General features: G+C 39.2%; 1 protein-coding gene across 1 annotated transcript in view; it reads right to left on the bottom strand.

The window, feature by feature from the left end:
* Positions 1-19014, bottom strand: part of cabcoco1 (ciliary associated calcium binding coiled-coil 1) — a 132386-nt gene that overhangs the window by 16125 nt on the left and 97247 nt on the right. Inside the window, exons 5-7 of the mRNA XM_041209060.1 lie at positions 17158-17230; positions 10980-11099; positions 10753-10884 (exon numbers count right to left, since the gene is read on the bottom strand). Coding sequence (XP_041064994.1) covers positions 10753-10884; positions 10980-11099; positions 17158-17230 — 325 coding nt within the window. The remainder of the gene's footprint in view (positions 1-10752; positions 10885-10979; positions 11100-17157; positions 17231-19014) is intronic.

The following is a 19014-nucleotide window of genomic DNA, read 5'->3' on the forward strand; positions in this document are numbered from 1 at the left end:
ATAAGCCTACCTTTAATAGTCAATATATACATTGTAATTTGTATAGATCCACATGATACAAGATTGGCCTTATTAGCAACCCTGTAAATAGGGCCCTAGCCATTTACTTGCCTTGCAAGCTTGAGTTAGAAATAGGGATGCATCAAAACTATCCCAGGGACAAAGGCTATAATGATCAGATTACTGGTAGCTGTGTATTGCGCAAACGGGTCAAAGGCTACCACTTTCAGACATGAAAAGTGCCCAGTCTACCTCAAATTACCCTGGAGAGGCAAAATATCTCAAAAATTTGAACAACAGGTTAAGCAAGCCATTTCAAGTTGCTACTATGCAGTATTTGCATGCACATGAGTGGTATTTTCCACTAACAGGATGTTGCCATCGGTCCAAAAAGATATTCTGCCTACCACACAATTGAGCAACATCATGTATGAATTTCAGTATTGGTGCAATGCCAGGTTTGTAAGCCTAATGTCCCAATAGATGGCTGATCAAATCAAACATGTTCTTTTAGTTGTTCGTAATAGGCAGAATACAGACCGTACTCAACCAGCCCACGCTTGCGAAACCCAAAACAAAACATCTACTGTTATATGTGATTTCACAATTGGGCAACACTTGCGGAACAATCCTGAGTGTGCTAACAGCTACACTAACAACCAATTTATGATAATCAGGTGAGCTTGTAATGTGGCTCATTTATGCTTGCTAGAAGCGGCAGATATTCATGAGCACAAACCTGTTCGCTGGAAACAAAGGAATGTGTTCAAGCCTTGTGCATTTTTGGAATTACTCAGGAGTTTGGGGAGCCTATAATTTCCTGTTGCTTCCTCCATGACAATGCCTTGCCAACCAACCTTTTCTCCTGCAGTATAAATTGTTGTGATCATTTGAAATTTGGCTTTCTTGCGTTTGTCCTGATGAGCACAAAACATAAAACTTTGGCAACATATCTCTCTTTTCTGCAATATAAATGCAAATCATGTGACAACACCATTAATACACAATTTACTTGTCCTCGGTTGCAACATGAAATCATGCTCAATGGGAGTAAAGGCTGGAGTCAGGCCTACAACACTGTAACGCCAATTCTCCAACCTGTGTTCCCTTTGAATGCAGCCCCCGAATAAAATCAGAAGACTTGGTGAATTTAGCCTTATCTAAAAAGTAGGGACTTTTTCTACTTCATAATGAATGAAAAATGAAGATGGAGGTTGGATGGATTAAACAGATTAGGAAATACTTTGGCAGATTATACAACTGCATTTAATTATGACGATGAGAGTAACAATTGACAGTTTATTTGATTTGTAGCTTGCACTTTCTCCAATAAAGCTCATTTCAATTTATTTTGGCTGTATAGCATATATTCAAAATATGTTACCCTGTGCCAAATTTTCAAGTAAAACCAGTAACATGCTTCTTTCTTGTTCCTTTTCAGAGACCATATCACCATATCGCTCAATAATACTAAAGTTCATAGAAAGCAAGTCTTTAAAATTGGTAATAATTAGTATGCATGCATCCATGTGTTGAGTGCAGCCCTTTGATGGTGAAGTCTTGTTTGCCACAGTAATATTTTATCCATCAAATCTTCACCACAAAAGAATGCATTTATATAGCATTCCTAACACAGGTGACAGAGAGGAAATTCCAGGGCTTTGGTAGCTGGGCGTTAATTGTGCGGCAAAGAGAGGAGAACTGCACAAGTGGCAGAAAACCGGAAGGGAGATTTTGAGGTAAGGACAGGGAGTTTGTAAGACTGGAAGAGGTTACAGGGATATGGAAGGGCAGGGCCATGGAGAGATTTAAAGAAAAGGACAATAATTTTAAACGAGAGATTTGGTGGAGTAGGACCCTCAATATTAAGAAAGGGCTCATGTACAGTTTAATTAAAGGAAAACTACGATTGAGATACTAGTCAGCTTTGGATGAATTCACTACATTCTAGGCACTGATCCAAAGAGTTCTTCAAAAACACACAAATTGAAAATGGTGTTATGTTCTGCATCTTTAGGTAGTGATCCAGAGTGAGAGAGGTTGTAAGCTTTCCAAGGAGGATAGCAGTTTTCCAACTGACTGTTTTCTGCAGCTGTGACTTGAAGAAGCATTAAAAAAAATCCGATTAGGAAACGTTGCCTACCTACCAATGCTTAATTCAGTAATGTAGAAAAAGGCCATTATGGGAACTAAGGCACACACTGGTAGAAAATGGGTTGTCCTTATTGGATGCCACAAATCAGCTCATCAATCCCATTTAAACACACTAATGGTGCTACTTAGGGCTTGCATGGAAGCTGTCACTAAGGGGCAGGGGTGGATGCTGTTTGGAAAAATTTAAAGGCATGCAGCCACTTAGAATTAGACTGCGTTCAATTCTAGGGGAGGGGAAAATTTATCAGCAGTTTGAAATGAATACACAAGGGAAAAAAGAGAAAATATGCCACAAAAGAATCAGAACTAAGGCAAGTTTTTATTTCTTTTTTATTCTTTCAAGGGATGTAGGCATCGCTGGCAAGTCCAGCATTTGTTGCCCATCTTAATTGTCCTTGAACTGAGTAGCTTGCATGGCCATTTCAGAAATCAGCTAAGAGTCAGCTACATTGCTATGGATCTGAAGTCACATACCAGGTAAGGATGGCAGATTTCCTTCCCTAAAGGATATTAGTGAACCAGATGGGTTTTTATGACAATTGATGATCACTGTTACTAACTAACTAACTTTATGTTCCAGATTTTTGTTAATTGAGATTAAATTCCACCAGCTGCCATTTTCACAGAACCCATGTCCCCAGAGCATTAGCCAGGGCCTCTGGACTACTAGTCCAGTGACATTACCACAATGTCACCATCTCCTCCCCCCCAAACATTTAAATATTTTTTATATTAAAGACAACTTGGAATATATAATAATTGCATTTAATTGAATGCAAGTGATGGGCATTAACTGGGGATTCACTTGTGCTGATCGAAATAGGAAAAGACTGATATTATGGTGGCTGCGTCAGCAGGTGCATATTTGTATTGTGTATCTCTATAAATAGATGCTTATAAAAGTCACTTTGTGGTACAGAACTGGAGCTTTGCTGAAAAAAGAGACATGCTGTCAAAGCTTTTCATCTCATACTCACCAGGACCGACACAAGAATACCAAATTTGCCCTAACAAGTGCTTATAAAAGTGTGTAAAATTTGGCACTAGTTCTATCCTTCACCATCTGGTTTTCTGGAATATAATATGCTCGTAGAGATTGGTTGCCCAAAGGTGAAGGTTGGAAACTAAGAAAAATTTTTCAGACAGAAAATTAAAATCTCAGCACAGAGTACTTTGTCAAGCTGCTGCTTTATTTGGTGGTGCCACTGATTCTTGCGTTGATTACACACTGTTTGAATAAGTCCCTCTCTGCAATTCCAGTCTTTATTAGCCCTGGTTCCATGTTGAAAAGACCAGCAGGAAGTCCCGTAGCTGGTGGGAGTGTCAAGAGGAAGCATTTGTTGTTGAGTATTAAGCAGAAAGTGGAATTACTAACGCGTCTAGAGAAGGGCACTTCAGTGAAAAGATTAAGGGAAGAATATGGTTTTGGTATGTCGACCATTTATGATTTGAAGAAGCAAAAGGAGAAGTTACTTAAATTTTATGCTGACAGTGATGTGCCCAAAATTAATGGATAATAGGAAAACACTCCATCAGTCAAAGCCTGTCTATGTAGACAAAGTGTTACTAGAGTGAATCAGGCAGCGTTGAAGCGAGAAATATCCATTGGATCACTTCATTATCATGGCCCAAGCAAAAGTGTTTTACGAAGAGTTTGGTCTAACAACACCATGGGATCCAAAGGTTCTAAGGAATGGCTTAAGGTGTGTTCAAATGCAGCAAGTATGCATGGGTGTAAATTGCTTGTTATTGGTAAAAGCCAGAATCCTAGGGCTTTCAAGGGGATTAGGGTTTTTCCTGTTGTTTATAAGGTCAATAAGCGTACATGGATGATGAGACAAATTTTCCTTGATTGGTATGAGAACCATTTTGTCCCTGAAGCCAGGGCTCATTGTCAGTCTGTGGGTCTTCCCGGGGCTGCAAAATTATGTTACTCCTTGATAATTGTGCTGCACACTCTAATGCAGAGTTTATTTTTCCCCCAACTGTCCACCTCTCATCCAGCCCATGGACTAAGGCATTCTGCAGGCATTCAAGACCAGATACAAGGCTGAATTCATGTGCAAAATACTCAGTGAATGCAACAGAGGCTTGGGATTTAAAGAATTCCAAAAAAATTCGATGTGAAAGATGCTCTCTGGACAGCTGCAAAGGCCTGGGGCCAATTTACTGTAAGATATTTTGATAAATGGATGGCACAACCTGTGGCCATCTACCATGTTCCTAAATGTCGGTGATGAAATTGAACCCAGTTTTAATGATATCCAGGCGTCTGAGGAGGGAAAAGTTGTTGAAGATTTATTGGCATATGCGAAAGGTTTGTCTTCTGCTGAAGTCAAGGTTTTGGACGAAGAAGCTGTTGAGGGTTGTTGAATATTGACAAAGATGTTCCAGTTCACCTCCAACTCACAGACAGTGAAACATGCGATGAATAAGAATAAAGAGAATGAGTGTGATAATGATGATAATGAAAATGTTGCATTGGATGAACAGGAAAAAGTGTCTGCTGACAGGTTCACAAGTATTACAGAGGAATTAATTCATGGGATGGGGCAGAAGAGCTTCATAACAGAGCAGCATGTGATGAAGGTCAAGAAATCACAAGAGGTGTTCCTGAAAGAAAGGCCCACATATTTGAAACAACTTAAGCTGCAGGACATGTTTAAAAGAAGTAAAACCAAGCCTAAACCTTCAACTTCCTCAGTCAGTGTCTGTACTCCAGCTACCACCCCAGACGTTCCTTCTGATGCTGACTCTTCTTCGGTTGAGATGTAACTTAAGAAAATGACAAAGTAAAATAATAAAACAATAAAAGTAAATAAAACTCCTTTATTCTTTATTTATCATACTTTATTTCATGTATTATAAGTGCACCGTATGTGCTAGGCCTAGGACCCAACATCTGAAAAATCCCCAAATCTGGCACATGTCCGGACCCGAGCTTCCCAGGTATGGGGTCCAGTACCTGTGTTACAAGAAGTAAAATCAGACGTAAGTATTTTTCTGGATGGATGTCCCTAAGTTGGATAGTAATGAAGGTTTGGATCTATTATTAGCTTTCTTGGGTGAAATTTGCAACATAAGAAAACAAGAATTATAAGGAGTAGGTCATTCGGCCCTTGAGTCTGCTCTGCCATTCGATAAGATCATGGCTCATCTGATTGTGGCTTCAACTCCACTCTCCTATCCGCACCCCTATAACCCTTGATCCTTTTTTGCAGGAAAGATGATGTGTTAAATTCCTATGAGGCATGGTCAGAATTTGATAGATTTTGGGAAACAGATGGTTATTCAATGGAGGAATATATTATGGACTTTAACAGACTATAAAAGATTGACGAAATTCAATTTAGAGATCCCTGGCTCAGTGCTAGCATTTAAATTACTAGACTGTGCTAAGATGTCTCAAATGGACAGACAACAGGTTCTAACTGGTGTTTGGTTCTCAGAGATAGAAACCCTGCTGAATCAAATGTCTGCTGTCTTAAAAAGAACTCTTGGGAAAACAGTGATTTCCTTCAGCCTTCATGGACCAAATGAGACACCCGCAGCGACACAAAGAATAGAAGATGCAATGATTCGCTAGATTTTGAAATAGTCCAGATACTGGACACAAGCACCAATACAACAGAATGAGTAAAAACAGGCAGAATGAGGACAATTTTTTTTTATCATAATTAGTTTTTACAGCAGAAGATAAAATTAGAATAAAAATGATGGGAGAATGAACCCTAAAATGTCTGTGCTCTAGTTAATAGGTGCTTCAGGTATAGTTTTAGGTATCATTATGTGGTGAACTACCCAAAGCGAAGAGGCAGGGTCCTTGAAATGACATATGACATTGATAATGACTAATCCAAACAAGTGATAGTGGCAACAAGGAATTTTAGTCCTGTGTTGATTGCGTTAGCTGCAGACTGCCTTACATATGCAGTACTAGATAGTGCTTGCACTTAACTGTGAGGCAGATTAGCTAAAATGTTATCTTGATTCACTACGAAGTAAGAAATGACACAAGGTTAAAAGTACTACCTGCTTTAGCTTTGGTGTTGATAATGCATTGAGATAAAGGGAATTGCAATTCCATGTAAAAAAGGTGGAGTAAGCCATTTTATAAGTACTGATGTAGTCTGTAGTGAGGTACAGTACCTATGCTGTTGAGTTTTATGAAAAAGGCACACATGAAACTCGAGATGGAGCATGATAAGGCAATTATTTTTGGAAAAAGAAGTGATCTGCAGTTTACCCAGTCAGGACAATATTATATGTCCTCGTCTTGTTGCTGTGAATGACATCTTGCAGCTTTATAAGTCAAAGTTCAAGTTGAACCCTGCGGCAAATTTCCATAGACCACATTCATTCACAATGTGGTGAAGTGTCTTATGTGGATGACCACAGTAGGATGCAGGGCTGACTTTGAAATTCCATTTGTGGAGGAGGCATGATGTCCTTGCATGGAAAGTGCTGATCTTGCTGAGTGTAGACCCACTGTTTCCGAGGGAGGTGAAGCCCCGGAGGTCCTACTATCAGATCACTCACCAAATCTTTATTGATGATATTGGTGTCAGGCCAGAGGATGTGCCATTTGTCCTCTTTGTCAAAATCTGCATCACTCAAAGGAGTTACGGAGCTCCAGAACAGCTTGCGTGATTTGAATTGCTGATTCTGTAGGTTCTGAAGGTCTTCATGGATTGGCAGTTCTGGATTGGTTTCAATGTGGCCAAACTCTTTTAGTGTTTTGCCTTCCATTGCAAGTCTGGAGGTGGAATATTAGACAGGACTGGGAGCCATTGTACAGTGTTAATTCCAGCTGTCAATCTGGTCTGCCCCTTTAAGAGCACTGAGCAGTTATTTACTGTGGGAAAGTTATTGAAACAGGTCTCAAGATTAATTAGAGGCTAGCTGTTGTTTTGAGTTATTTCTAGATTAACAGCTTGCTGGGTTTATTTTTCTCAGCAACAATCCAAATTATCTCAATATCGGGGAAAAAAAACCGCAGGAAATCACCGAGTTTTTTTCTTGTTTGTTAAAACATTGTATGAATCACAAATGAACAAATTAGAATGCCTGCAAATTGATGGACACTTTCAAAACTTTTATACAAACAGACAACGCTATCATAATTGAAGCTTGATGTTATTTTGATATAACTTACAAAGTTTTATAATATACAAACGGTTCCGGTTGTTAAATTTGTTGCAACTTAAAGAACTGAAAGTTGGACATGTTAAATAATTTACCAGCTATTTGAATCGGGTAGTAATCATCAAAGTGGGTGGATTTTACAAATTAATACTGCTGGTTAAGAGCTCTGTATAGTGGGAGCACAGATCAAGAGTTCAGGTGTGTTAGTGCATCCTGTACAAATCTCTGGTCAATTTTTCGCCCATTAGAGACGCAAAGTTGTACAGGGCAAGTCAACATATTGCCTCCTATAATCCAGATCATTTATATATTGAGAAAAGCAATGGTTCCAACATTGATCCCTGTAGAATGGGACTTCTCATAAAAATCCATTAACCATTTCTTGGTTTACTGTCCTTTATACAACTTTGTGTCCACCTGCTTACTCCCTTTAATACAGCGTGGTTCATTTTATTAACAAGTCTTTTATGTAGTACATTATCAAACACATTTTGAAAATCACATACACAACAATAAATGGGAGGATATTGGGATGGGTAAGGGAAGTGAAGAGACATTGGAGTGCATGTCCACGGGTCCTTGAAGATGGCCAGATAGGTGGATAAAGTGGTAAAGAAAGCATTTGGAATGCTTTCCTTTATCGGACAAAGTACTGAATACAAAAGAAGGGATGTAATGCTGGAACTGTATAAAACGCTGGTTAGGCCACAACTGGAATTTTGTGTACAGTTCTGGTCACCACATTACAGGGAGGACATAATTGCTCTGGAGAGAGTACAGAGGAGATTTACAAGAATGTTGCCAGGGCTTGAAAATTGCAGCTATGAGGAAAGATTGGATAGGCTTCCTTTTAGCTCTGAATGAACTCGAAACGTTAACTCTGTCTTTCTCTCCACAGATGCTCTCAGACCTGCTGAGTTTTTCCCACATTTTTGTTTTTGTTTGGATAGGCTAGGGTTGTTTTCCTTAGAACAGAGGAGGCTGAGGGGTGTGACCTAATTGAGGTGTACAAAATTATGAGGAGCCTAGATAGGGAAAACTGGAAAGAACTGTTTCCCCTGGCTGTGGGATCAATTATCAGGGGTATAGATTTATGGTAGAAGGATTAGAGGGACATGAGGAGAAACATTTTCACCCAGAGGGTGGTGGGCGTCTGGCATTCACTACCTGAATTGGTGATTGAGTGAAATGCTCAACTCAGTTAAAAGGTACCTGGATCTGCATCTGAAGTGCTGTAACCTGCAAGGCTAGAAAGTGACATTAAAAATGAGCAGCTAGTTTCTTTTATTCTCTTTTTTTGGCTGGGGCAGACACGATAGGCTGAATGGCCTCTTTCTGTGCCATAGCACTTCTATGGTTCTAACATGCACTGTATTTCTTATATCAATCCATTCCGTTATTTCCTCAAAATACGCTATAAATTTGTCAGACACATAATGCTTTTTAACAAATTAATGTTGGCTGTCCTTAACAAAACTATGTCTTTCTCGGTCAGCATTAATTTTATCCCATGTTACGGGAATTGGCAACCCTCCAGATTTCTGACACAGACTCCACATCCAAGGATGTTTTAAAAACTGTGGTCGGATCAGAGCCTTTCTGCTATTTCCTGTCTGATTTTCTTTAACATACTTGGGTGCGTGCCAAGAGACTGATGCCCTTCCTACTTTGAGTTCCACCAACATTTTTTTCAGTGTTTACTTCCTTTCCTATAATATTTCTGTCTAACTGCTCGTGCTTCTCTTGTATCCATTCATTTCCACTATTCACACTATTCTATGAATACCAAGGCAATGTACTCATTCAGTATCTCTATTACTGTCACCCACTGTAAGATTTCATTTCTCATCTCCCATCAGCCGTACACTTTCCTGGTTATTCACTTGCCCCTTGTTTATAAAATTCTCTACTTTTACCCCTTGCTTACCAGTCCTTTGCCACACCTCTTAGCCTTTCCCATTTTCTGTCTGCTTCCCCTCTATATCCACCCTAATTTTCTGTCATATTATTAGTCCTAGATTTATCATATGTCTCCTTTTAAGTTGTATTTTAAGTTCACTCCTCATCCATGGAACCCTAGTGTTTATGCATCACTTCTTGTGGAAGTATGTATAGTGTATATCCTCCTGTTTGTGCACTACTTAAATTCAATTTCGCAACTTGCCATAATAAAATCCTGAATTCATAGCTGGCACTGTGATGAAATTTTTGATTAAAACTGAAACCTCTTCTTCCTTTTTTTCCCCATTCTCTTGCCTCTTCTGAAGATTTTCTAACCAGAAATTTTTAGTTCTCAGTCCTGCCCAGTGTCCTGGCCAACATTTTACCCTCAATCAACACATACAAAACATACAGTCATTCATCTCATTGCTGTTTGTGGAATTTGCGCACAAAAATTTCTTGTCTATTTTTAAAATTTGTTCTCGGGTTGTGGCAGCAAATAGTGTCCATCTCTAGTTGCCCTGAGGGCATTAAGTATCAAAAATGTCGTGTGGGACCAGAATCATATCTAAGCCAGACTGGGCAGGGGTAGTATGAAGGACTTTAATGGACACAAAATTTTACAATTCAGCCACTTTCAAGATCCCTGTTTAGCGTCAGCCCACAAATCATCAAATTTATTGAATTCAATTTCACAACTTGCCATAATAAAATCCTGAATTCATAGCTGGCACTGTGATGAAATTTTTGATTAAAACTGAAACCTCTTCTTCCTTTTTTTCCCCATTCTCTTGCCTCTTCTGAAGATTTTCTAACCAGAAATTTTTAGTTCTCAGTCCTGCCCTAGCCTAAACTACATCTTTACTGAAGCTAATTTATTACACTTCCTTCATTTTGTTCCTCTAGCTTACCAATTTATTCACAATACTTTGTCCATTTGTGTATTCAGAGAACTGAAAGTCCATTTACTTCTTCCTTCTTCTGATCAGTCTTTCTCTTTTGTTCTCCCTACATTCCTTGTCCTATTTGCTCTCCTTTCTGTGTCCTCATCTAATTTTTTCCCTCATTCTAATAACAACCTGAATTATTTATATAGCACCATTAACATAGTAAACTGTTCAAAGATACTTCACAGAAGCATTATCAGATCAAAATTAACATCTAGCCACATAAGGAGATATTAGGAAAGGTGATTATTAGTCTGTTGAAGGAGAAGAGAGAAAGATAGAAAGACAGAGAGGTTCAGGGAGGGAATTCCAAAACTAGGAGCTTGAAAAACTGAAGGCACGGTCATCCAATGGTGGGGCAATGGATATCAAAGACGCACAAGAGGCCAGAATTGAAGGACCACAGAGTTCCTGGAGGATTGAAGAGTCCCAATGCTTTATGTCCACCATACAGTTTGCTTCCTTATTGCAAAGGACTTATACAGCTTCCTACAGAAGGGGAGTACAATATAAATGCAAGTTGTTGCTGAATTTTCATTATTAAAATAAGAGACAAGTTGCAAACCTGTAAATTCCTGAGTGCTTCTCCTGTTACTTCACCCAGCACTGATTTGACATCATCAATGGTGTAAATCGCCAGAGGATCCACAGTTGTTGTTTCTGTAACTTCCTTACTCTCCTCAACCTCCACCTCAACCTACAAAAAAAATGTCAGAGAGTGGATGATTTATAGCAACATGTATCTGTGAACAAGACCTTGATTCACCGTAAGTTGAGAAAATGTGGCAATACCTCTCGTACCAAGTCCTCTGGTGGCTGCAGCAGTATATATGATGAATAGATATCCCAGGTTAAACTCTCCTCCAGTGGTGGAGGGAATGGATCTGCTGATTCGATGACTTCTACCTCAAGCTTAAAACAAGGAAAGGATCATATTTTAGGGCTTGGAGATAAACGTTTGTGCCTTGTTCCCTAGACAAGAACAAACATACAAAAAAGTGTCAAAGTTTTGCTAAATAACCTTACTTGTGCACTTATTTACAGTATAAACCACTCCAACTGTCTTGAGGCCTTTGCGTGAGCTTCTTCTCAGATTTTGCAGGCACACACCTTTCCCTCCAGATTTTTACAGAGATTTCCCCGTAAACCAGGGTCCTGGCTACTTTTAGGTCCAGGTCTCTATACACTATCAGCCGATTGCAGCCGTGTTTCCCCTTTTCCCTGCCCACAGGTGTATATTTGTAATATCAACTTCCAGTCATTGCTGTGCTGTGGCCCCTGCTCTGAGGTTCCAATTTCTCTACTATGCGCACAGCTATTCCAATTCCTCTTTTCCTAACTCCTCCCAAGTGTGCCAAGCCCACTAATGTAGTTCAGTGAGGTGGAAAACAAATTGAAGACATAGGAGATTAAAGTCTGTCCTGGGTTCCACATGAAATGTGTTTGAACCATCTGTACCCAATTATTGTGATCCAAGGTCCATATTAATTCTTCCCACCAGTGTCAACTCTGACCTGGCTGCATTTTACTCCCGAGCTCACTATCATTACCTGTATCAGCCTACTCTTGTCGCAACATGAGCTCTCATTCTGACATTCTTTGGCTCACTCTCCCTACTGATACTGAGCCCCGTACTTTGCCACCTTCCCTTCAGTAAGTAACCAGGACTGTTTGCTCCCCAACCTCAGTCTCCCTATTTACAAGCTCCACTCAGTTCACCCTCACTTCCATTAAGCCTGATACATGCTTTCCAAATATGAACCTCCCTGCGCTCTTCTGCTATTCCCTCAGCACCATTCCCCCACTTAATCATCTTGCCCCCACCCAGAACTAAAGATCTTGCATTTGTACAATGTCTTTCATGACCCCAGGCCCTTCTAAACCGCCTAGTGCCAATTAAGTGCTATTGAAATGTAATCACCATTGTAACGTAAGAGATGTACCAGTCAATTTGTGCACAGCAAGCTCTCACAAACATCAATCTGATAATGATCAAAAAAACGGTTTTAGTGACGTTAGCTGAGAGAGAAATATTGACCTAGACACCAGGGAATTCAACCTTATTCTTCTTTGAATAGTGTCATGGGATCTTTTGCATTTGGCCAAGAGGACAGTGAGGACCTTGACTTAATGTCTCATCTGAAAGACAATACCTCCACAAGTGCAGCATTTGCTCAATACTGCAGTCAAGTATCAGCCTAGATTTTGTGCTCAGGTTTGTGGAGTGGGGATTGAAACCACAATCTTCTGACTCTATTTGTTATATTTATTCATTTATGAATTCAATGCTTATATCATTTTATATTTATGAATGTATTTTCCTACATTACACTTCAACAGCTATAAACTACTTTAGGGTGTCCTTAAGTTGTGAGAGGTGCTAGATAAATGCAAGGCTCCCTATCTATTATTATTCAGGTATTGGGTATTTATGCAATTTATACTCCACCTATCTGAAAATGGTAGCCTGCATTTTCCTCTCTGGCAGTGTGACAAGATGGGATTGCCTGAATGCTCTGGTGTAGGCTTCGCTGGATCCCCTCAGCTCTGTCTCATTTAAGTACTTAGCCAGATTTTGTTGAAAAGATAGGAGCTTCTGAACGATGCATAGTATTGTTAACATGCAATTGACCAGCAACTTTTAGCAAGTAAGCAATACTTTATGGATTATGAATCATCAAGTTGCTGGCCAATGTGCATATTAATGACATCTTGTACTTGAACTCTGTGATTTTCATAAGATTGCAGAATTTTCACATTACTGGCCCATTAAACATGCCACAGAAAGTACAAGTACGTCTTAGCAAGAATGGCAAGGACAGATATTGATAAAAACAAAAAAACTGCGGATGCTGGAAAATACAGAACTTGAGTTCGAGTCCAGGAAAGAGCTGAAATATAAGCTGGTTTAAGGTGTGTGTGTACAGAACTTGAGTTCGAGTCCAGTTCCTCTGACATGTCCTCCTTCTTCCTTAACCGAGGTTTTCCACCCACAGTCGTTGACAGGGCCCTCAACCGTGTCCGGCCCATCTCCCGCGCATCCGCCCTCACTCCTTCTCCTCCCTCCCAGAAACATGATAGGGTCCCCCTTGTCCTCACTTATCACCCCACCAGCCTCCGCATTCAAAGGATCATCCTCCGCCATTTCCGCCAACTCCAGCATGATGCCACTACCAAACACATCTTCCCTTCACCCCCCTTATCGGCATTCCGTAGGGATCGCTCCCTCCGGGACACCCTGGTCCACTCCTCCATCACCCCCTACTCCTCAACCCCCTCCTATGGCACAACCCCTTGCCCACGCAAAAGATGCAACACCTGCCCCTTCACTTCCTCTCTCCTCACCGTCCAAGGACCCAAACACTCCTTTCAAGTGAAGCAGCATTTCACTTGCATTTCCCCCAACTTAGTCTACTGCATTCGTTGCTCCCAATGTGGTCTCCTCTACATTGGAGAGACCAAACGTAAACTGGGCGACCGCTTTGCAGAACACCTGCGGTCTGTCCGCAAGAATGACCCAAACCTCCCTGTCGCTTGCCATTTTAACACTCCACCCTGCTCTCTTGCCCACATGTCTGTCCTTGGCTTGCTGCATTGTTCCAGTGAAGCCCAACGCAAACTGGAGGAACAACACCTCATCTTCCGACTAGGGACTTTACAGCCTTCCGGACTGAATATTGAATTCAACAACTTTAGGTCGTGAGTCCCCTCCCCCATCCCCACCCCCTTTCTGTTTCCCCCTTCTTTTTTTTCCCAATAAATTATAAAGATTTTCCTTTTCCCACCTATTTCCATTATATAAAATAAAAAAAAAACCCACTAGAGCTATACCTTGAGTGCCCTACCATCCATTCTTAATTAGCACATTCGTTTAGATAATATCACCAACTTTAACTTTAACACCTATGTGTTCTATTGTACTATTGTTGTTGACATCTTTTGATGATCTGCTTCTATCACTGCTTGTTTGTCGCTACAACCACACCAACCCCCTCCACCTCTCTGTCTCTCTATCTCTCCGCCCCCCACACACACACCTTAAACCAGCTTATATTTCAGCTCTTTCCTGGACTCGAACTCAAGTTCTGTCGAAGGGTCATGAGGACTCGAAACGTCAACTCTTTTCTTCTCCGCCGATGCTGCCAGACCTGCTGAGTTTTTTCAAGGACAGATATTGTCTGTTTCTGCAGGGCTTAGGACACCTGTGGCATCTCATTGGCCATGCCGCCTCCACCCCAACCCTCAAACCTGGTATAATAAACACTTAATTTGAATGCTTCCCACCCAAATGAAATTTCAGCTGTCTAAATTGTTTTCTAACAAGTTAAATTGTGCAAGGTCTAAACAACCAAGACATTATGTAGCCAGCTTCAATGTGCACATTGGTATTACTATTACCATGCAATCATGTTGATTAACACTTTGTTTTGCTTTGCGCTGTGTTCTTTGGAGTACAATTTAAATATTGCACTGTAAATGTTCTCTGCAGAGTACTTCATAAATTTCAGTCCTTCAGTCAGGTGATTTTCCTCCCTCTTATTTACAGCCCTTAAATAGCTATGACAACTAAATATAGAATTAATTTTGTTGCATTTTTAAAAAATAATGGTAAAACTTCAGATTTCTAAATCAATCCCATTGCAATTTAATAGTCTGAGATCTCCATTTTTAAAGAGTATGTTTGCTGCGATAGAGCTGGCACCATGCCATTAAACTCAGAAAAATAAATGATCAGTCATCATTCAATAACCCATCACTGTCACTAGCTTTGGTTTGTTTTGAGTGCAGTTTTAAAAAACTACCATTATTCTATAATGTAATGAAATTCTATAATGCTTAGAGACCTTCTAAATTACTGGGGCATGGTTGCAGAATTCATTCATTTCAATCAAAATTTCCTTTTTGAAAATCTGGAAATGAAATAATTAATATTAAACTAATTAAATTTAACCTCATTTATTATGTGACTGACAATATAGTAAATCATCTTTGACAAATATGTCCTAAATAACATGCCTTCATTTAGTATAATTATTGCAAAATACAACTAAACCTAGATAGAAGGCAGAACTTGTATGAAACAATTTAAGAACATAAGAAATAGAAACAGGCAAATTTACATTTCTGTAGTGCTTATTATGCACAAAGAGACATCTCAGAGCACTTCACAGGGAGTGTATACCAAGCTCGGGGTGAGGGGGAGGGAAGAGATTCAGGATGGAACAAAAGCATTGTCAAAGAGAAATTTCTTGAGGGCACTTTAGTAGAGTTTATTTAAAGCTTTGCAGCACAGTTCACCAAAACTCATTCCTATGTAAATATGATATATTCTTAAATTGTGTAAAGTATTCAATGTGGTCTCTTTTGATCCTGAAGAAATCAAGATTTATTTGATCAATACCCCGAATATTAAACACCAACCCATTTATAGGGGTTATTAGCATCAGCAGAAACAAACACCAAATGTCAATATTCATTCTAACTAATACTGTAAAATTTGCTTCATGATTTTATAAGCCGATGGGGTTTTTTTACATGACAACCTTCTTCATTTATTGGTCTAGTACAACAAAATTGTCTCTGGTTTAACAAGACAGCAACTATTAAATTCTTCTGTTCTTTAATAACAATGTTGCACATTTGTTGATGGCTTTATTTAATTTACTTTTTTGATAGTTTTGGTTGATAGAATCTTGTATATTTTTAATGTTTGACTAATTGTTTTTCAGGGCAAACAGCTGAACTTTTGTCAAAACTTTTTAATGCATATATTTTGGCAGTTTAGAACAGTTAAGAACTTTGAACATGGGATAAATGCTTAAGCAATCTGAAGGTAGACTGAAACAAAGGCAGGAAAGACTCTGGTCTTTATTCAGATTTCAATGCCCTTTCTTTAATTATCAGATTATTTTCTTTAATTCCACCAATTCCATACTTCATGTGCCAATGTCTCGAAATGTGAAAGAAATTGTCCATAATCCAAAAAATATGCACATAGGTTGCCGCAGGCACAGGATAATTTAGACTCTTTTCAATTGAGGTCAAATAACTGTAGTTCATCAAACCTTCTAAAGTGTTAATTTAATTTTTTTTTCTTAGGAGGATAACACTTGACTAATTCTCATTTTTTAAAACTAGAGGAAATTTCAACAAATATATTGCGAATTCAGTCATAGTTGTTGGAATAAGGATGGAATGATACTGCCTGAAATAGGATTAAATGAAGTGGATAATTTTTATACTTTTTCAAATGTTTCTCTTTCATTTTCTACAACATATTTTAAAATAAGGACACTGAAGAAAATAAACTTTCAGCACCAAAGATCCTAGAATTGCCTTGCCTATATAAAAGTGATTCCTTTGATACCCTCCATATAATAATATATTTCTTCCTTATAGTATCGATCATTACCCTGTTTCTAAAATAAGATGCTGTGAATACTGGCATCTGGAATTTCGGTATTAGCAAAAATAACAGCTATAAATACTGAACTTTAAACCATGCACTGAGACTAGTTTTTCCCCAAAACACAACATTCCATCATGTAGTTCAAAGAAAAGCCACAATCCATTTAAGCCTTTAACTCTATTTTTGGGATTTTGCTGCCATTGTAAAATATATGAACTAATACATAAAGGGCTCCCATTTATTGTACAAATAAAATGAAATACTCTTATTAAAATTTATTCTGATGCTTACTATTTCACAATTATACTTTTGTTCAGATGTTATGTGCACTTTATATTACAGTATATTAATGTTAAATTAAGTTAATGACTTAATGGCTGAAAAAGGGCAGACACTGAACAGCTAAGCCCCACAAGACAAGAAGGTTCCACATTGGATTCCCTGACTGGCTAATTTCACTGGACTTGTAGCAGAAGAGTTATATTTAGTCTCCTTGTTCCAGAACAAGGGAGGAGAGAAAATTGATGATGGTATTTTTTAAAGAAAGTATTGATTACTGACCTCTGTGTCTAGAATCTCTATATCTGGTGTTTGACGGAAAAGGAACTCATACAATTTGTAATGCTGAAATAAACTAGGGAAAAAAGATTCTGTCAATGCAAAATGGTCTTAAGATTTCCCAAAAATAATTTTTCAATATGTAATATTAAAACTATATTAAATGTACAAATAGCTGTTGCACACAAGAAATAAAACAGTTTCAAAGAGATGTGACAAAAATGCAAATGTCCACAATTGACATGCCCTAACGCAATTGATTTTATTTGTTGACCATGTAAACATCAATCTGATGGTTAAGGCAGTAAGTAGCTGAACATTAAGATCAATAAGATTACAGATTCGCTACCTAATCTGTGCTGAGCTACCTGACCTCAGCCAGGTCTGGGGTTTGGGCCCTACAGTTGGTTGCAGCACCGCTAAATTGGGGAGGTCAAAGTTGTGCATGGACCTCTTTGCTGATCACTGTTCAATGACCCCTGCTAAAAGAGGATGCCAATATTAGATGAAGAGAAGATGGGAATCGGTGGAATGCCCCTGCAGTTAAATAGCTTGCCAACACTCGCTGTCTGGAGTTGTATATGAAGTTTGAATGCTTTTGAGGGTGACTGGAGATCTACCACCATACAGTAATTTTATTGATTCATTATGATTCATCCACCCAATTCATTTTCTCATTAACAGATTTCCGAGGGCTGTGTTCTCCCTCCCACTCTGATTTTTCTTCAGGTCAATGACCTCTTCATTCATTATCCAACACAATACAGCTGCACTCTATTCATGAACTTTCTTCTTCGTGCACACAATTTCCAATCTTCTTGCAATGCAATTAAATGCCTTGGGGAAGGGTGTAAAGTTTGGCAAATTGTGAGCACCTTCAGGAAAGGAAGGATCGAGGAAAGATTGGCAAAATTAAAAAAAATAAACAAATAACTGAAAAATACTAAATAAAACCAACAGTGCATAAACAAAAATGCATGAGATACTTTGAACATGAGTAAAGGAACAGAAGACTTGAAAAGCAATAGCTGAACATTAGTCAGTTTTAAAATATTCAGGTTCATTGCTGGATAATTAGCTCAGTGAATGATATACAATTGTTATACACAAGTTAAGGACTTGGGATTTAGTTGGGCAAGTAGAAAGAGAAATACTAACAGCATAATGCCAAATGCTTCTGAAGAACAGATCCAAAATTTTAAAAAATTATCACATTCAAACCAGTTAACTTAAGAAGGAACTATTAGAATCCAAATGGTCCCATTCCTAAGATATTTACAGTGCAAAATTTGGATTGGTAGCACCCATTGGGCAGAATTTTGCTCTTGGTGGGTGTGGAGGCCCCACCGGCTCGGTGGCGGTCGGACAGCCATTTTGACCGGGCAGGTCAATTAAGGCCCGCCCAGCGACCTGCCCACCAGGAAGCGCTATGCACTTCCTGTGCAGGGGCGGGGAGGGAAATCCCAGCTGTCAAAGTGCGCTCTTTCACACATGCACGCGGAAGAGCGCATTGCTCCCTGAGACAAAGTGCTGTCTCAGGGAGATTAGTGACAGTGTACAAAACTTAAAAAATAGAAAAATAAAAATATTATTAACATGACCCCGTCATGTGACAATGTCATATGAGATGGGACATGTTAATGAATATCACATTACATTTATTAAAGTTTTTAAAAAGGAACATGTAACCTCATCCCGACTGTGGATGACGTTTCATGTATTATCAGAAGCCCGCTGGGGCTCCTGGCCTGCCCGCCAGCCTTAAGGTTGGATGGGCAGGGTCTTTAATTACTTTAATTACCCTGTCAATGGCCTCAATTGGCCATTGACAGGTCGGCAGGCGGACAGCTCATTTCGCTG

The sequence above is a fragment of the Carcharodon carcharias genome, chromosome 17, assembly GCF_017639515.1.
Source record: "Carcharodon carcharias isolate sCarCar2 chromosome 17, sCarCar2.pri, whole genome shotgun sequence".
Classification (NCBI taxonomy): Eukaryota; Metazoa; Chordata; class Chondrichthyes; order Lamniformes; family Lamnidae; genus Carcharodon; species Carcharodon carcharias.